Source organism: Nyctereutes procyonoides, unplaced genomic scaffold (genome assembly GCF_905146905.1).
Source record: "Nyctereutes procyonoides isolate TBG_1078 unplaced genomic scaffold, NYPRO_anot_genome, whole genome shotgun sequence".
NCBI classification, from domain to species: Eukaryota; Metazoa; Chordata; class Mammalia; order Carnivora; family Canidae; genus Nyctereutes; species Nyctereutes procyonoides.
In genome coordinates, this window is record NW_026575126.1 from 28,389,860 (window position 1) to 28,410,695 (window position 20,836).

Genomic DNA, 20,836 nt, shown 5'->3' on the forward strand with positions numbered 1-20,836 from the left:
ATTTAGCCATTTCAAAATCCAGAGTGTAATTTATTATTCTCTCATACACACTCTCTCTCTTTACCCTTTCTATCTTTGTCTCTTTCTCCCCTCTCTCTCGCTTTTCATTTATCCTGAAATAAACATTATTCTGAAAGGAGAATTACCTTGTACTTTTTCTTGCAAAGATATCCTTTTGGAGTTAAAATCAGGAAAAACTTTTTATCACCTTAGACGTGTTTCATTTTCCAGGGCAGAGAGAGTAGTTTGAGTCCTGAGAGCAAATGAAGGGGTTAATCCTGGACTTGGCTGGGTGTCAGTTAAGCTTTTTTTCTGGCTCTGCTCCGGGTTTCCCCTTGAAGGGATTTCCCTCCGCCCTGTGCCTCTGCAACAAGACCCTTTATAAAGAGCAGACTTTCCATTTCACTCCTCATCGAGCCTCACTGGCTTTACAGGCTAAAGCCTGTTCCAGGGCACTATCAGGTGGAACAAGGGTTTTGGGGACCACTATGTTCTCATCACGGCAGCAACTAAGAATGCCTAGGAAGATGGTCGTGATCTTTGGAGCCTCAAATATACTTTGGATGGTGTTTGCCGTTTGTAAGTTCTCTTTGATCTGTTCCAAATGCTCACATTCCATTTCAGCTGATTTTGGCTGCAGTCAGTTGTGCTATGGTAGTGAAGACAGGCACTTGGATTTTTAAGCCGTGGGAAAACTTAAAGTAACATGTAATGGGCTATTGAGTATTGCTATGTACCATTGTGCTGTCATAGTTGGAGCTGCAAATTGATGTTTTTTGGGTATCTTTTTTCAGTGTCAAATAGATAATTGGATTCTATCTCTAGGGAGGTCTATCTCCTCAGTTTCTTATACTTGATAATGAGCTTAAATGGAGCAAATACCGAAACAACTTTCATAAAGGGGCGTGAGGGTCAGGACAGCGTTCTCCATGATTCCACACCTCTGGCAGTGACTCCAGTGTTTTTTGGCTGCCTTGCAGTTAGTTCAAAATTTAGGAAAGAAATATCAGCCAGATTGTATTTTGGACATTACACTAGAACAGAGCAGAGGGAGTAGAATGCTAAACAAAGTTCTCTCTTCTTTTTGCCTCTCCAGCTCAAGCTTCGAAAATGGAGATCTTCCTTGAACCCAGAGTCGCTGCTCAGATTGGTGATGTCATTTCTCTGACTTGCAGTACGACGGGCTGTGAGACCCCATCTTTCTCTTGGAGAACCCAGATAGACAGTCCACTGAATGGGAAAGTGAAGAATGAGGGGAACAATTCCACGTTGACCATGGACCCTGTTAGCTTCAACAATGAACATGCTTACTTGTGTACAGCGACTTGTGGATCGAAGAAACTGGAAAAAGGCATTCAAGTGGAGATTTATTGTGAGTACTGCAGAGGCTCTTTGATTTGTCTTTCAATTTTGCATTAAAATAAGTTTTTTTTAGAAAACCTATTTTTAAAGGAAAAAAAATTAAGGGATATTCATGTCCAGATTCTTGGTTAGAGGACATACTGCCCCAAGAAAGTTAAGACCGCTGGGTCTAGCACTAGAAAAGGAATCCAAACCTTGGCTTTTACTTCTGAGTCTGCCATAAACATAGTGACCAAGGGTAAGACTCAATGTCTCTGGGCTTTTCTTTCCTTAGCTGTAAAATGAAGATTTCTGAAGTTTTTAATCTTCTTTTTCAAACATTTCTATTTGATTCTATCCTTACATGTTTACTTGGTCATCTACGCCTAAATGATTTATGAATTCCATTCTTCAGGGATTTTCCACTAACTTATTCTTACGCAATTTTGTGCTTAAAATCAGCCTAAGTAGGGGATCTATAATTTAGTAATAGGGTTCTGTACAAGAGTTTTTCCTTAGACATAAGGAAACTATCTGCAAACATTTCATTCGTTTGACTTCGGCACAGATACATTTAGGAAGGTTGTTTTTGTTTTTGGTGTCATTAAGCCTTAATGCTCAACCTCAAGGTTATTGGTGCAATGAATTAGATTTGCCTCACGAATGTTAATAAACATCCCTAGTTTGCCATTCTACTAAAATGCATGCCAATCCATCTTGATCCAAGCTTACAAAGTTAGCAAGAGGAATAAAGAAACAACCTGTAATAAAAATCTTGCCTTTGCTTACTGATGACTACATTTTAGAAAAACAAAATAAAATTAAATTTGAAAAATTTGAAAAAACAACCCCGAAATTCTTTATGGCCATCTCTTCACGAAGACCTCATTTGATTATCTTATAATTATTTTGGTTTCCTTCTGCTATGGTGGAGCTCTGCTTTGCCCAGCATCTGTAATTGATTCTTCAATAAGCCTCATGTGTTGCTAATGCGTACCAAGAAACCGTGCGGGCCGGCTGCTTTCAATTATGCCCGTTGTACATGCATAGTTTGTCTGCGCAGCCTCCTGAGCGCCTTGAAAGGCCCCCTTATGTAAATACAGGGAAAAGTAGCAAGTTCTTATATTACTTGACAGCAAACTATGTGGACTATGGGCACATTTCTTACAGAATATGAGAGAGAGAAATTATTGGTAGAAAAATGAAAAATACTGTTTTTTTTCACAGAGTAAAGCATAAGTTCCCTTGCCTTTGCTCTCAAGAATCAAATAGTTGAAGATTTAAAAAAGAGGAATAAAGACACTTCTGGCTTTAATTGTCTTTCCTGAAGTTTTTGCTTAAGAATATCTGTCTCTCATTATGTTTAACAATCCTGTCTCCATTCCACATTTGATTATACTATTCTTTAGAGCTGGGACTTTTGTGTTCTTATTACACGGAGTCCTGAATCCAGCCAATTGTTACCTTCATGACAGTTTGTAATGAAAAGGTAGCCCTTGCAAAGGAAGCGATGGCTGACTGAAATAGCATGTTCCCTGTCACCTTGGCACTGGAAGGTTCAAGTGGAGTGCTGGTTAGGATGCTGAGTTGGGCATTGCAGGAGGTAAATCTCCCTTCTAGAATTTGAAGATTGCACAGGTGTACCTTCCTGGTGGATGGATTCCTGTCAGGGGCATCATTTTCCAGAACCAATTATTTAATATCGCTCTCTTCATTTCTTAGCATATGGTGCACAGTAGCTGTTCTTTGCAATGACATGCCGAGCCTCAGTTTCCTTATTTGTAAAGTGGTCATATCTCTGCCCTAAGATAAGGGAATGTGATGTAATGTAAATCTTCAATAGCAGTACAGAATAATAGAAATCCTGAGTGAAATCCCAGACTTGCCATTTACTAGTTGTGTGAGCTTTGGCCAGTTATGTAAATGTGCTATGTTTTCATATCTGTGAAATGTGTTTTCTATGTCTTAGAATTAAAATAAAATTATTAATGTTAAATGAATAGCACAGTAGTGGGCACGTATAAGTTTTCAATAAACATTCATTACTTCTCCCTTCTTTTACTTGAATAATATGCAACCCTTAGTACATCTGGGACAGTGCTGAAGAACTCTCTAAAAGGTGATTGATTCCGGTCTGTGAACCCACCCAAACCCATAAAAGGCTATTTATTTATTTATTTATTTATTTATTTATTTATTTATTTATCTTTTTTATTTTATTTTTTAAAAAGATCTTATTTATTTATTCATGAGAGACACACAGAGAGAGGCAGAGACATAGGCAGAGGGAGAAGTAGGCTCCACATGGGAGCCAGCTTGAACCAAAGGTGGACACTCAACTCAGGCATCCCAAAAAGGCTATTCAAACAATGAATTACGACTGTAATAACAGAAACATTGCATTGCACTGAATCAGTAAAAGACCTTATATTACATGAACAGAAAGCCCACTCACATGTATTTGCTTGACCTTTGCAGCTTTCCCTAAGGACCCAGAGATCCAACTGAGTGGCCCCCTAGAAGTTGGGAAGCCAGTCACAGTCACGTGTTTGGTCCATGATGTTTACCCATTTGACAGGCTGGAGATGAATTTGCTGAATGGCAATGATCTCCTACAGAGTAAGGACTTTCTAGAGCCTATGGAGAAGAAGTCCCTGGAGACCAAGAGTTTGGAGGTAACCTTCACTCCTACCAATGAGGATATTGGGAAAGGTCTTGTTTGCCGAGCACAATTACACATGGATGAAATTGACTTTGAGCCCAAAGAAAGGGAGACTACCAAAGAACTACAAGTCTACAGTAAGTAGCTATGTGGTATAGTCTAGTCTTTGTGGTAATCGAGTCTTGGACGAATACGGCAGTAAACTTAGCAACTAAAGTCAAGAAGGCACTTGTTTATCGTTTTTACTCCGTTTTTATTCAAGAACATAATATTTGTCACCAGCATAATTCAGTGAAAAGAGTACTGGATTCGGATTGAGAGGACTACTGGCTCCATTAACCGTGTGAACTCCGGTGGCTTAATTTCCCTATTTCCCGACCTATCAGAGGGGAGTGCTAATACCAAACTGACTTGGTAGTAGGAAGTAGGCTCAAATGAGAAAATGTTTTTAATCGTGTTTTGCAAACTCTTGTGCCCTGAAATATCAAGTTATAGAGATTTTACAAGGTGAGCATTTGTTCTGTGTGTGCATGCGTGCATGTGCACGTGTGTGAATGTGCTCACACGTACACATGTGCATTGGGTGGGAAAGTGGAGGTGATGTTTGATTACCTCCACATTTCCTGAGAAGGGCAGGGATTTGAGGCAGGCTTGTAGTCCCAGAATCATGTAGGAGTAGATTCACTGTACTCCATTCTAGACTGAAACGCTGTGTTTTGGTTTGGACACTACATTTAAAAGGAGTATTGCCAACTATAGTGTGTTTAGCTGAAAGAGAATGAGATGGAAAAGCTTTTATCAATATTTTGAAAAGCACAGTCAAGATAGGGGGTATTTTTCCTAGAGAATACAAAACTTGGAAGAGAGAGCTATCATTACTATTTGAAAGACAGCCATGTGGAATAGGGATTTGATTTATTCTGTAACAGCAGAGGATGAACTATGGCCATTGAGTGAAATTTATTTACAAAGAGGAAGGTTTCAGTTCAATCGTTCTAATAATTAGAGCTGTCCCCAAATCAAATGGACTATTTTGTAAAGCGGCAATTCCTTCAACGGAAGTGTTGAAGCCAACTTAAATGAGCACTTGGCAAAGATACCAAGAAGACTTCTACTTTATCTGGGAGACTGAACCACATTATTCTAAGGGTCTTTCTTAATTTCGGAGTATCTGTGGCCATCTGAAAACACCAAACATCAAAAAAGTAACTCACTCAGATTAGTCAGAAATTGGATTGACTGAGTTGTATGACCCCACAATGCTGATTTGATCCTAACTGGACAGAGTAAGTTTGTCACATTTGTGAAAACATATGAATATAGCCTGTGAGAGAACTACGTTATCCTTGTTGGATCAAGGTGATGCCTAGTAGTTACTAATCTTGTGCTCTCCTGCCTTTTCAGTCTCACCCAGGAACACAGTTATCTCTGTGAATCCCTCTACGAGGCTGCAAGAAGGCGGTTCTGTGACAATGACATGTGCCAGTGAAGGCCTACCACCTCCACAGATTTTCTGGAGCAAAAAATTAGATAATGGGAATCTACAGCTCCTCTCTGGGAATGCAACTCTCACTTTAATCGCTATGAGGCTGGAAGATTCTGGAACGTATGTCTGCGAAGGTGTCAATGAAGTTGGGAAGGATGAAAAAGAGGTGGAATTAATCGTTCAAGGTAAGTAGACTGTGAGAAAGGAATGATAAAGGTGTTATAAGTGGGGTTTGCCCAATAGCACAACAACTTCAATGCCAACATGGCTTCCTTGAGTTTTATTGATGACCCATCTGATGTCATGTCCTTTAGCAAATTGAGTATTCAACTAACTCCTACTTCTCAGCAGTCTTTCCTCCCAGAGCTCACAAGGCTCTTTGCCATCTCTCACCATTTCTTCCCCGCCTCATGCTTTGACTTTCTCTTTTCCTTCCACCCCCTGAATAGTCACATTCTCAGGTTATCACATCTGTTTTCATCTCTGCTCACTCTGGACTCCCAGTATTTGGATCACTATATGCTGTTTACTCCCAAATTCATGTTCCCATTCCATATCACCAAAACCTGTCATTTCTTCCTCACAATGATCCTCAGAATTTGTCCTCAGTTTTTCATCTCTCTTGCCATTGCCTTAGTTTATCATCTCTGACTTGGACGATGTTTTTAGATAACAGCATTCACTGAATACCAGCTATATGCCAGGCACTTTATATATGTTAGCTGTAATCTTCAAGAAATAACTAATAAGAGTATTTTTTACTCATTTTACAGATGACAGCATATTGTCTCATGGAAATTAATAATGCTTCTATTGATCATATACCTAATATTTGCTGGGAATTCTACTTTCCACTTTATATATGTTGTCTTGTTAGTCTTTACCACTACCTTATGAAGTGAATAAGAACACAAGTTCAGCACAGTTCATAATTTGCTTTGAGTCAAATTGCTCACTAGGGCATTTACTATTATTTTAACACAGGCACATTTTAATCTAAAACTCTGTGACTTTTCAAATAAATAGCTAATTGTCCCCAAATGGCCATCCTGCTATCATTCTGTCCCCAAGATAGTCAATCCTGTGTAATGCTAACAAAGTATATACCTAAAACAAAAAAGGGGCTCATTATAAATTACTTCATCCAAACCCTAATTGCATGTAAATTAAAATTCACATTTCTTAAAATAAAACTCTTCATAATCTGGTCAGAAACTACCTTTGTAGCTACATTGGTGTCCCTGTGCCTCTGTCCTTGTTGTTCCTTCTGCCTGGAGTGCCCTTCCTTTACCAGGCAAAGTCTTAGCCATCCTTCAAGACAAAGCTCATATTAGCCTTCCAATTTCAGCTTGTTGTTAGGCAAAGCTGGTCATTCCTCCCTTTGTCTACACTCAACACTTCTTTTTTTTTTTATAAATTAATTTTTATTGGTGTTCAATTTACCAACATACAGAATAACACCCAGTGCTCATCCCGTCAAGTGTCCCCCTCCGTGCCCGTCACCCATTCACCCCCACCCCCCGCCCTCCTCCCCTTCCACCACCCCTAGTTCATTTCCCAGAGTTAGAAGTCTTTATGTTCTGTGTCCCTTTCTGATATCTCCCACACATTTCTTCTCCTTTCCCTTATATTCCCCTTCACTATTATTCATATTCCCCAAATGAGTGAGAACATACACTGTTTGTCCTTCTCCGATTGACTTACTTCACTCAGCATAATACCCTCCAGTTCCATCCACGTTGAAGCAAATGGTGGGTATTTGTCGTTTCTAATGGCTGAGTAATATTCCATTGTATACATAAACCACATCTTCTTTATCCATTCATCTTTCGATGGGCACCGAGGCTCCTTCCACAGTTTGGCTATTGTGGACATGGCTGCTAGAAACATCGGGGTGCAGGTGCCCCGGCGTTTCATTGCATCTGAATCTTTGGGGTAAATCCCTAGCAGTGCAATTGCTGGGTCGTAGGGCAGGTCTATTTTTAATTCTTTGAGGAACCTCCACACAGTTTTCCAGTACACTCAACACTTCTTACCAAAGTTTATGTACTTCTGTTTATTTCAACACATATTAATTAAGAGCTTTTGTCCAAGAATCCAAGAATTGTGCCTGGTGCTAGGGGGCAGACACAAAAAAGCTATGGCTAGCGACCACCCTTGAAGAACTTATCCTATAGGGAGAAAAGACAAGCATGAAAGTAAATAATTTAAATATACTTTAGTAAGAGCCAAAAAAAATATGTATCTATTTAAATATGTCTTTTCATTAAACTGCAAGCTCCTTAAAGTTAGGAATTGTGTGTGTGTTTTAATATTTGGGTGCTACCCCAAAATAGGTGCCCAGTAAATATTGATCGCATAAATTGTAAACACGAGCAATGCAAAATTTTAGAATATGAATACATACGGTTTTAATTTGGTTGGTTAAAACAATAAAATTGAAACTCAGCATTAGTAGATTAACTCTGTTGGGTGTTAGGTTACCATTCTCAAGAGACCAGGAAACTATTTGACTAATAAAATCATGGAAACTAATCACCCATCCTGGAATAAGTCTACCCCATAATAGACTAGATCCTATTTCAGTGTGAAAAGGAAATGCACTCTGGGCTTAGGCAGGGCTGTTTTGAATTTTGCATCATAGGACACTAACAAACTTAAGTATTAAAGAGAGAATTGAACCTTGAAAGAACTCTCCAGTTACCTGAGAATTACTCCACAGGGGCCACAAAGTTTGCCTGGTAACATATGCAACCACTGGAAAAAATTATCTGAGAGCTCTTCCCAGGCAGGAAGTGGGTCTGTTTTCAAGTTCCCCATTCTCACACTAGCATATCAGGAACTGGGAAACTCTGGTCATTGTTGTGAATGCTCTGTCTTTTTCAAAGTCTAATAGCATATCAGATCATTGAGGTAATTTGAGGAGAGCCCTCTCTGGAAGATACTACAATGTCACAGCGAGACAAACCAAAAAGAAAAATAACCTCTCCTGGCACAGAGAAGAAACCTGCAAAATGTGGTGTATTTGGATTACTTAGGTGTTGAGGTTTCTTTCCTCTGTTCAGTATGCTATCTATGGGGACAGTTGTAGTGATTTTTTCTGGAGTCTCATCTGTCCCTTTCAGGGCTGCCCAACCACTGGCAGTTTCTTCAGGGGATGAGGAATGGATATTTGAAATACCCTTTTTCCTCAAGACAGGAATCATCCCAAAGCAGCCTGTGTGTCCAGCAGGCATAGCACTGGCAGCCAAAAAGCTTCTCTGGATATTGAGACTTAGCAGTTTACCCTCCTATCTCAGTTTTCAACCTTTGAATTAATTGAAAGTATGTTTGTATTACATCAAACAAATTTTAGAGGTGCCTTGCATATCATTTTCATGTTTAGATTTTGACTTTGCTTTCAATTTGATTCTGTGTGCTCTCAATGGTATAAGTTTATATTGTTGGCACAGAAACTCTAAGTGCAGGTCCACTATGGGTATTGCATCTAACCAGAAGACATAGTTTTGTAGCTTTTTTCACAACCTCTCTTAGATCCTGCTTTATCTCCACATGAAGATGACTTGGTTTAGTTTTTCAAGCAATTGAAAAGCTGGGATCTCGAATCAGATCTGCCTGGCTTCAAGTCCTTATTTTACTACTTGTAAACTAGATAAGGTTAATTCAGTATTCCTGAGCCTAAATTTCCATAAGGAGAAAGAGGACAAGGAGGGTGATGGGAGAAGAAGGAAGAGGAAGAGGAAGATAAAGAGAAGAAGCAGGAGAAAGTAAAAGAGAAGAATTCAGTCATGAGGATTAAATGAGATAATTAATACATGCAAAGTGTTTTACACAATGCTTCTACACTGGAACCTCTGACATTATTTGAGCTGTTGTCCACTATTACCAGGGATTTGATAAACTACAGCTGAGGAGAGACTGATTTATTGTCACAAAAGGATGCCAACTTCTATCATGACAAGTTTTTATCCGTGTTCATTCTGTTAAATGAATGAGACAATGAACTCTTGTGCGTTCATTCTTTAAAAATGTCTTTCAGGATGGTCCCAACATGGAAAGGAATTATTTATTCTTGGCACAAATGTTAGCTAAAAAGACCACAGTTTGGAATGTGGAAGGAAGAAAAGAATCTTATCTTCTTTTTTGTCTTGTTCTTTTTCCTCCAGAGAAACCATTCACTGTTGAGATCTTCCCAGGACCCCAGATTATCACTCAGATCGGTGATTCAGTTGTGTTAACATGTAGTGTCACAGACTGCGAGTCCCCATCTTTCTCTTGGAGAACCCAGATAGATAGTCCTCTGAGTGGGACGGTGAAGGTTGAAGGGGCCAAGTCTACGCTGACCCTAAGCCCTGTGAATTTGGAGAATGAACATTCTTACCTGTGCACCGTGACCTGTGGCCAGAAGAAATTGGAAAAGGGAATTAAGGTGGACCTCTACTGTAAGTGGTTTTCAGAATTGTTTGCTGTTTTAATGCCCTCAATTTTACTGAAAGAAACAGAATGCAGGTCTGATATACAATGAGATCCATGTGTTTAGAAAGGGAATTTAGCACTGTGAACTGTTCCTAAATCTCTGAACCAGAATTTTTAATGAAACTTAATTGGCCCAAGTCTGAAGTATATATTGCATATGCACACAGCATCCACAGACCTTGGTTTGTAGATCATTAATCCTTCTGTCATCATGCACTTGAACACATTACATGTTCGCTGCTTCCCATCCCCTCTCTGTGCATAGAGGGTGCTCAGAAGTGGTCATGAAAGAGGAGTGGGGGTCAATGCCCATTCAGGTGACTGGATAGGGGTTACTACTGCTCAGCTATTTGAACAGAGGGGGAGGCTGGAGCCTATGGTTTTGAAGGCACATTTGGAAAGCTGGTTGGCAGGATGGGAAAAAATGAGGCAGTGGGGAGCAGGAGAAAGCCAAAACTGAAAGCAGCTAGTTATATTGGCCCTCGGGGATGGCCAGTGGCAGCTGCCCAGGTGAAAAGCTGAACCGGGAATTAGCACTAGATCTTAAATTGATTATACACAGCATACATCCACTGCACTTTTTTCTTGCTGTTCCTGTCACCTTAATAAAAATCATCAGGAATCTCTATGAATTTGACATTGGTGGAATTCCTGTTTAAAATGAATGAAGGACAAAATATGCAAAGTGACCTGAAAATGGATTCCTTTAAGAGGGTTACTCTGCCTTATTTTGTTCAGTAGAACTCAAGAGAAAAATAGAACATTTTCTACCAGAAAACCTGCCCAAACTTGTGTTACCCATCAGGATTTTGTTCAGCATGAGTTAGAGTATGTCTGTAAAGGGATTTGAATCTCTCAAAATAAGGGTAAATTTTACTGTGGTATCATATTACCCAGAGTCCAGGATGTGCTGATGGAGGCACATTCCCAACAAAAATGAGAACCAGTGGTACAGTCTTACTGCAACATGGAAATATTTGAAAATGTATCACTTTAACAACATTTTGCCTAAGGAAAAAGAATTTTAGCATTACTCTTACTCTTGATATCTATTTTAGTCTTATTTTTATTGGTTTGCCTAAGACCCTATAATTATTTAGAATCTAAATCCTACAGTTTTTTTTGTCAACTACAAGCATTGTTTGAGAAATATTTAAAATTTACTGTCTAAACCCGGCCCCTGGAAATTAAAATGTCTAAATTGAGAACTGCCCTGTGGATCTTCTTCGATACCTAGAGGCTCACAGCTCTGTAAAACTAGACCTGAGTTCTGAGCTCAGAGAAATATGGGTTCTGACCTCAACTCAGTGGCTTAGTAGATACAATGTCTAAGGAGAGTCTCTGAGCTTCTATGAGGTTTATAAGTTTTCCTAACTGTAAGTTCTTTATAAGTTTTCCTACTTGTAAATTAGGTTAAATGATACCCATTTTATCAGACTGTTTTGAAGACTGAGATAATGAATAATAAGAGACCAAGAGACAGTTAATATTCAATACATCAGGGGAAATATTTAAAACATTTAAAATATATAATTACTAAATAAGATGGTGGAAACTCATGTTCCTTTCAAAAGACCAGTCCATGGTTGTCAGAAAGATTGCATCACTAAGAAGAGAAAAGTAGGAAGTATATTTATTTCTTAATGGATTCATGTATTAAGTATTTTTTGTTTATAACATTATTTATACTTAATATCATAAATATGTATACTTAATGTCATGATTTATATGTTGGTGATGATTCTATCCCAAATGAGTTAAAATTGTCATTTTGAGACCCTTGTATTTAATAGAGATTAGTTCCATTTTTCTTTTGGATGTTCACATATAAACATCATTTTTACATAATATTTGCAGCATTCCCTAGAGATCCAGAGGTTGAGATGAGTGGTCTACTAGTGAATGGAAACCCAGTCACTGTGAGCTGCGAGGTTCCTAATGTGTATCCTTCTGACCGACTGGAGATTGAATTATTTAAGGGGGAGACTATCATAGAAAGTAAAAGCTTTCTGGAGGACATGGACAAGAAATCTCTAGAAACTAAGAGTTTGGAAATGACCTTCATCCCCACCACAGAAGATACTGGAAAAGTTCTTGTTTGTCTGGCTACGTTACATATTGATGAAATGGAATTTGAACCCAAACAAAGGCAGAGTACACAGACACTTTATGTTAATGGTAAGTACACGTGTGATGTAGCCACAATTTAATATGGATTTCTTCTCACGTTTATCAGGCAATAGTTAACACGGGGTTAATAGAGAAAACCTCTGTGGAAAAAAAGTAACTGGGAAAGAAATTTTAAAGTAATTATTATAACAGCCCACTCCCAACACAGGAAACAATTATCACTTATTAGGTTATGATCATATGAGTTGGCAAGTCTAGAAGGGGTCAGGTGGGCAGTTCTCTGCTGCCTGTGGTATCAGATGAACTCACTCATGCATTTTCAGTCAATTGGCAGGTAGGTAGGGGATGGCTGTCACAGATGGGCTCAGTCATATGTCTAGAGCCTTCTCTGGAGTGTCTGAGGCTCTCTTTCTCCACATGCTATGATTTGAAGGAAAGTGGAATAGGTTTAGTCACCAGAGTGCAGCTCTTCAAGTATGTGCTGCCGAAGTGAGCACTGGAGTGTGGCATTTCGAAGGGGTGATAATGAAAGCAGGCTCAAGCTTGGGAGTCCTACAGTATTACTCCTTTCATGTTATACTGGTCAAAGCAAGTCACCAGACCAGCGAAGATGAGAGGGGTAGAAAAATAAACTCCACCTTCTCATAGGGGATTCAAATCTTTTTTGGTCCTAGCTAATATACCGTAAATAAATGCTGATAGGCACGGTCAACGATCATCCATGCTTCGCTAATAGGACCTTATTCCTATTAGAAAACATCCTTGATGCATTCCTACTCTACTCTCTATCATTCTGTATCTGCTCTTAAAGTAAATGGGGACAAAAGCCCTTCCTTTGGTAAAGTTATCAACATTATAGTAAACTGTTCTGATCCATTGAATCCATAGGTCCATTTTGCAACATTATTAAAACTTTTTGGAACTCGGGGTACAAAGGGTCAAGCTAACAAGTATCCCTACCTGTTTAGTTGCCCCCAGGGATACAACCGTCGTGGTCAGCCCCTCCTCCATCGTGGAGGAAGGTAGTCCTGTGAACATGACCTGCTCTAGCGATGGCCTTCCAGCTCCGAACATCCTGTGGAGCAGGCGGCTAAGTAATGGGCGCCTGCAGGCTCTTTCTGAGGATCCAATTCTCACCTTAACTTCTGCAAAAATGGAAGATTCTGGTATTTATGTGTGTGAAGGGATTAACCAGGCTGGAATAAGCAGAAAAGAAGTAGAATTAATTATCCAAGGTAAGTAAAATGTGATTAATGAGTTATAATTTGTTAGTATTATTTTGGTCGCTACTGGTTTTGAACAAAATCCTCTCTGAAACCAAAATTTTTGCCAAAAACATCGATTGAGGGTTTTGAAGAGCTCATGATATTTCCTATGCTTGGCAAGCTCCTGGAATGGTACTTCCTCATAAACCATTCCATGTCTTTTATCCTAAAATTCTTTTAGCCTCGAGTGGAATGCTAGCTGCAGGAATGGTGCCAGAGTTCCAGTAGTACTTATGAGGCAACGATTACTGGTACAAGGTATTGAAATGAGGATGGGAAGTGAAATATATGTATCTGGAAATTAGTTAGGATTAAAGCCCCCTAATCCGACTGAACCGGCTCTGAGGGGCACTCTCACAAGGCACATGCTAGCATTTGCTTAGAAGCCTAAGAAGACACTTACACCTTTTGTAAATTTTGAGGCTAAAAGTAGAAGTGACCATGCCTCTGGGTCATCAACTTGATGCCACAGAACCACTAAAATTGCTTTGGTTATCAGATCCAGACCCCCTCTCTCCAGGATGGAGAGCCAAGACCAAGAACAAAACAATTCCTAGTTGACAGGTTGAATTCACAGTCTGTTTTGGGCGAAAGCTTGCAGTAATCAGTCGGGATTTCTCCCCACTCCTTCCCTTTGGGGGGTGGTTCGAGTTCCTTTTTTTCCCACTGGAGCTGTTATTTCCTCTCTTACCTCCTTGGTATTATTTCCACTAAGGTATTAGTGACTTTCTTGTTACCCCAGTTCAGTGATAATTTGTATTTCATAGAAACAACCTCAGAAGGGCAATGCTCGACTTTAAAGAAAGCCTTTAGGATGGATGTCCTGGTTCTATAGCTCTGTTTGGGGAAAGAATCTTAAATGGAGTCACAAAAATAGATGAACTTAGTGGGAATCTCACTTACGAATGATGGCAATATGAGACTTTTTTTCATGGGTTATGCATTAATAGAAATATTGCACATTAAATACTTAGCCCAGTGCCTGCCACTTAGTCAATGGCAGTTGTGGTTGTTAAGAATAGTAAGAAAACCATCTATGCATCACTTGATCCAGGAATCCAACTCAAAACTCAGAAGCCTACAAAGAACTTTGTACCTCAAAGAAACACTGTGCACAACATTGCGACAAAAAGAAATGTTTTCTTTTCCATGTTTGAATTCTATTGCTGTTTGTCAAAAACCATTTTGGGGGGCTAGTCTGGATAAAGACTTAGATTAATGGACATGAGAGAAGTATAGACATGTCTTCTCTCATTAAAAACATGATTGTTTACAACAAACCTTGATTTCAGTATTTAACCCTGTAAAAATTTGATGCAAACAGTAAGCACAAATAGCTCCCTGACAGCTGACTGTTGCTGTCAATAAATTAATATGGAATTGGTTTATATTTCACCCAATCAGAGGTGCCTTTTAAATTCTCTTTACAGTTGCTCCGAAAGACATACAGCTTATAGCTTTTCCTTCTGAGAGTGTCAAGGAAGGAGACACTGTCATTATCTCCTGTACATGTGGAAATGTTCCAAAAACTTGGATAATCCTGAAGAAAAAAGCAGAGACGGGAGACACAGTGCTAAAGTCCAGAGATGGTGCATATACCATCCACAAGGTCCAGTTAGAGGATGCGGTAGTGTACGAATGTGAATCTAAAAATGAGGCTGGCTTGCAATTAAGAAGTTTAACCCTCGATGTTAAAGGTTAGTTAGTTTTCTGGTTTTGTTTTTGATTATTTTTACAGTAGCCAGAGGTTTGGTGGATTGTAAAGAGTTTCTAGAATTAGGTGAATGAGTTGGCAGCATGGAACTCAATTCCACGTTGACTGTGGTTATTTCTCAAAGTTTCCTAAAATAATCATGCACAGCTGCCCTATCCTATGGAGGTTAGCCAGGAAGTTGACATTAATCATTGGTGAGTTCAGGATTCCCACGTGCTTTTTTCAACATTGACAATTCATCATTGGTCTCTGAAGTCTTGTATTTCCTAAGCATTTAAACATACTTTCAAAACCTTTCCCTGGAGGTTATAAGGAAACTAAAGAAATAGGATTGGGCAGGCAGCCCAGATGGCTCAGCGGTTTAGCACTGCCTTTGGCCCAGGGTGTGATCCTAGAGCCCCGGGATCAAGTCCCACATTGGGCTCCCTGTGTGGAGCCTGCTTCTCCCTCTGCCTGTGTCTCTGTCTCTCTCTGTGTCTCTCATGAATAAATAAATAAAATCTTAAAAAAAAAGAAGTAGGATTGGCACATGGAAGAAGAAAGGTTCTATCCTTCTATCACAAGAGAATGCTATTCTCTAAACATGGAGTAGCTGCCTATTTTCTGGATTGATTCCTCTCAGGATAATAATTAGGAGTGGCAATCTTGATGCCAACCAACATAGAAGGATCTATAAGACTACAAAATTGCCTTCTTAAAAATCCAAGCCCCTTGTCCATCCTACTCTATTCTGAGTAGGGAGTGGGGTGAGCAGTGGCCTCAGCAAAGAAATTCAGGGGCTCTTTAACTTCCTGACCCCTCTTGTGAATATATGGTAGGATCTGTTTATCTTATTGGTGTAAGCAGAATATGTTAGCCTTTGCTAACCAGTCTCCATGTCTTGGGTGCTAATGAGCTCTCACTGTGTGTTGGAAGTCACACTTGGAGTAAACAGGACTGCAAACAAATGTAACTCTTGGAACCTGTGGCCCTTGGCCACTGGAATTTGCAACCACCTGTCAGTGTAAAGAAAATGTGAACTTAGGTCAGAAAACCAGTAAAAGTTTTACTCATCTGGTCAAATTTCTCAACATTGCAAGCCTTACCATATGTTGTGTCTTCACAGTATCTCCTTGAAACATGGCATTATCAATATATCTACCTAGAAATATAAAAGAAGGGGAAAGTATCATGATTACATGTGAAACTTTTAGTCATCCACCTGCACTGATTTTCCTGAAAAGAGTTGATCTGGCCAATGAAATTACTATGTGTCCAAAGAATGGAACACTTACCTTGTATCATGCCACTCAAAAGGACACTAGGGGGTGTGCAATTAGTGCTTCTAATGAAGTTGGGGGTAATTCTGGATGGATGGAGATCTCAGTTATGACTAGGTTGAAATTAATTTATTCCTATTTCTTTTAATCTTTGATGCTTCTAATCCACTTATAATTCAGTGTAGGCCCAGGAAATTGGACTTCTAACATTTCTGTAGTTAGAAGTTTGTAGTTAATGATTCTCTTTTAAAGACATATTGAAGCTTCTCTACTTACTTTTTAAATTCTCTCTTGCACATTGTCTCTTCTAATTGCTTTATTAAATAAGTAACACACATATTTGCTATTTTTCACTCATTACTTACATGAACTATCAAAGCATTTTAGACACTCAGCTAAGAAATTCAGGTTCCCAAACTATGGTGTAAAGTAACTGCGAATGAATGGAGACAAAAATTTAACATGTTTCCTTGGTATTTTGAACTAGCTTACCTTTCTATTTAGCTGAGTTTTAAAACTAATTTTGTTTTGCTTTGTTTTGGCTTGAATGTATTCCAATGATAGGAATGGTTGAGAGTCTTTTGGATTTTCATTGTTTATACAGCTAATAGAAAATAGTATTTGAAGGTTGCCCTGGTAACTGACTCAGCAGCAAATTTGTGTTTGACTGCAGGTGCCTGAAGGAAAAACTGAAGGCAAAAGATTTATTATTTATTAAATTGAAAAGAAAACAATAGGAGTAGAAATATCATTGTCCAGCTTGTTGTCAATATTGATGCCTAACCATAGTTATGATAATGGATATCTCATTAAAATATAATGTTTATACTTTGGCTAGTTCTACCCTAGCAAGGGGAAGTAGAAAAATGAGACAGTTAATATGTTTAGGGTTTAGTGCTTTTTGATTTCAATAATTTGAAAAAATTGACTTCCCATCATCTGACCATCATGATCCTTTTCTATTTGGTTCATCTCCAGTGATTAGAAAATTCTAGAGGGAATGTAGTAAAAAAAATTTATTGGGTGTCAACTACTCCAAGCAATGAGTCAAGTACTGGCTATTCAGTGGTGAACCAAAAAGAAAATTGATAAGTGGCCTAATGTAATTTATAGTCTGGAAAAGGAGACCAAGGTTAATAGATAAACATACAAACAAATGTTTAATTATAAGTGGTGAAAAATCTACGAGAAAAAGTATAGTGAGTTATGAAATTTTATCAGGGTTCCTAATTTAAGCTGGGGAAAATGTGGGTCAGAAAATGCCTCTGAGTAAGGAACATTCTAAATAAAATATGATACTATCCAAAGAACTTCAGCTTATCAAGAGATGATATAAATGCTGAAGAGGAATAACATAGGAAGAAACCCTACTTCAGAGATACAAAATGTAAAGTTTTTGATGTACCTCTGAAAAAGCTGGCAGCAAGAATTCTTTTTCTTACTATCCTATATCTATCATATATGGCATTTGAACATAATGGTTATACTTCACAAGGATGTTCTTGGAAAATAAATTAGTCATTTCAATTCACAGTTATCAGAGTCCTAGTTCTGTAGTGGATTTTTATATATTCCAAAGCAAATACTCTTCTTTAATTCTCACTTTTTAAATGAGCTCTAGAAAGTTGTGCCCTTGCTTCCATTCTACAATTGAACCTAATTCCATTTGGATCCAACTTTGCGTAAGTCAACAGCTGTCATCTTTAGACTCATCATGACCATAGCAACTGCCAACTAATTACTTGGATAATTCAGAGAAATACACATTTAAGGTCCTGCTGGCCCTTATCACGGCTTTGATTCATTCCAATCTAAGAAACTCTAGTTGTACTATTAAAATAAAACATGTAACTATTACTACAAAAATTTTTTTTTGGTAACAGATGTTGACTACATCCATTTTGTTGTTTTCCAGGAAGAGAAAATAACAAGGACTATTTTTCTCCTGAACTACTCGTGCTTTATTGTGCATCTTCCTTGATAATACCAGCCATTGGGATGATCATTTACTTTGCCAGAAGAGCCAACATGAAGGGGTCATACAGTCTTGTAGAAGCACAGAAATCAAAAGTGTAGCTAATGTTTGCAATGGTCAACTAGAGACACTATTTATCAGTCCAAATTCTTAATACTGCTCATCATTCCATGAGGGAAACAAACTAAGAGTCCAGACTTCCCTGAATGTAGTGAATTCTTGGAAAGAAGTGGCTTCCTGTGCCCCATGCTGTGAGCAAGAGGCTAAAAGAAAACTTTCTGCCTGAAAAATAGGCACTGCCATTGAAATGTGTTGACTGGAGTAGCTCCTTGATGTGTATATACAATAACATGATCTGTATATATGTAAAAAAAATTTATGCCATAGGAGGATCACTTGGAATAACAGCACTCTGTGGTTAGATCTTCAAAATATTTAAACAGTGTTGCCTCGGTTGGTTGTCGTAACGGAACGCATCTTAAGAAAATTTAACATGAATATTGACTGGCAGTTAACCTATGTCATCTTCTTAATATTTTGTTTTCTTTAACAAAATTTTATTTTGGTAAAATTTATTTCATTGACAATAATTTCATGTATTATGAAGATACCAAGGTTTATCTTTTTATGGGTAAATGATAAACCAAGAAGGCACTAGGTTCACCTTCAGGTACTAAATACTTCAACCCATGGTATAACGGTTGACTGGATTTCTCTGGATGGTACTTACATGGTACGAAGATGTTTTATGATGTTGTTTATTAGACTTTTGTGTAACTTTTCCAATGTGGTCTAAAATGCAACTGCTTTTGATTTTCTTTTGTAAATGTTTAGGGGTTCTTTTTGTATAGTAAAGTGATAATATCCAGAATTAGAAGAATTGTGTGTTTATTTATTTTAAACTGCCTCCTTTCATCACAGCGTTTGAAACTCCAAGTTCCAAAAGTAAAGAGGTCGAACCCATAGAAATAATAAGTAGATACCTGAAGTGCGATCCTCAGAGTACTTTTATCAGAATCACCCTGAGAACTTGATAAAAATTCAGACTTTTTAGGCCATACTAATCTATTGAATTTAGATATCTTGTTTTGTGTCCTTGGAATCTGCAATTAAATTTTTTGCGATTAAATTAAAAAAAATAGAATACACAAAAAAGAGTGAATGCAGGTGAATGTGCACATGTCAAAGGGCAACAAATAAACACCTATGTACATACCCAGTAGGACTTGGAGACAGAGCATTATTGTTCCCAGCAGAACTCATCTCATCACCTTTGCAGAGAAGTCAAGTCAGCTGTTTTCATCACTGCCAAGAAAGGGCCCTCTAATTAATAGACAGCTGTCCGTAAACCTTTTTCATTTTCCAGAAGGATGCCTGTCCATGACCTGCGACCTCACTGAGCCTTAGTCCTCGCCTCATCAAAGTAGCCCAGGCCACTTATAAAATTCCTTTAGCAAGCGTTGAATTCTTTACTCCAGCAGTTCAATAATGATGTGAGGAAAAATAGTGATTCTTTCTCCCCTAGAAAGCAGAGAGGTCCCCACCTCGTCTTCCTGATGTTGTTTAAGCACTTTTAAAGGGAAGTAGCAGAAATGAGATTGAAGACAGGTTAAGAAAAGAGTCTTCTACCTTGACAGTAGGTGCCAGATCTTTGGGAAGAAGGGAAATTTTTACCTGACTCCTAGTGTCTGAAGTGAGTGTGATTTGTATTAGACACTACACTGCCAACTTTTTTTCTGGCTGACTGGTGAAGCATAGAAGGCACCTACCAGGGCTTCCCCCGCTCAAGTAGATATCCTTCATATTGTCTATAAATCTGAACATGAAATTAACTGACTCATTTGCCTAATATTCCAGTGGGAAGGAAGCAAACAGTTGATTTGGGGAGGTACATAAGCACGTGCAGGATGTTAGTGAACTTTCATTTCCCTCATAATGTTTCGTAGTCTAATTGTCTTAGAAATAGGTTCAGATCTTTGGTAGTATTGGTTCTCAGCTACCAGAACATTTTTTGAATTTCTGAGACTGGCAAGTTTGCCATCTCTCTCTGATAGTCAAACCAAGACTAATCGACAGGTTGAAAAAAAGTCTTGACAGTCTCACATCTTATAACCATACCAACATCTTTCCCACTCTGGGTGAATGGTATTGGGAAATTACAAAGGGACTGTGAGAATTTCTGGGGAAGGTAATAGCTGAGGTCAATCACCTTATGCAATTAAAGAGTTTTAGTTTCCTTGCACACAAATGAAGAGTTTCTACAGGTAAACTCTGAGGTCCTTTTTAGCTCTCAAGCACAATGTTCTTTGAAAATTTACACATGTGCAATAGATAAATTTTTGTCACTTATTTTAGAGAAGCTTTTTGTGTTAAGCCAAACAAAGACCTAGGGATTTTCTATCTTTTGCTTACTCAACTTTAACAGAACAGCAGACCAAAAAATCAAACGTTTAAATTAATGCCAACATCAGGGAGCAGTTTCTGCAAAGATTTCGTAATAGCCACTCTCCCCTGCAGAGGAAAGGGGC

The 20,836-nt window shown here is 38.5% G+C and overlaps 1 protein-coding gene across 2 annotated transcripts; it reads left to right on the forward strand.

Annotated features, from left to right (window-relative positions):
- The first annotated feature begins 423 nt into the window (after nucleotides 1-423).
- VCAM1 (vascular cell adhesion molecule 1) lies at nucleotides 424-19,179 on the forward strand. Of its 2 annotated transcripts, XM_055339237.1 has the most exons (9): nucleotides 424-579; nucleotides 1,097-1,372; nucleotides 3,820-4,140; nucleotides 5,408-5,674; nucleotides 9,656-9,931; nucleotides 11,823-12,143; nucleotides 13,064-13,330; nucleotides 14,791-15,057; nucleotides 18,249-19,179. In XM_055339237.1, the coding sequence occupies exons 1-9, from the start codon at nucleotides 489-491 to the stop codon at nucleotides 18,407-18,409; spliced, it is 2,247 nt and encodes a 748-aa protein (XP_055195212.1). In that variant the 5' UTR covers nucleotides 424-488; the 3' UTR covers nucleotides 18,410-19,179. The 2 variants fall into 2 exon arrangements, with proteins under 2 accessions (XP_055195212.1, XP_055195213.1); XM_055339238.1 differs by lacking the exon at nucleotides 14,791-15,057.
- Nucleotides 19,180-20,836: the final 1,657 nt, after the last annotated feature.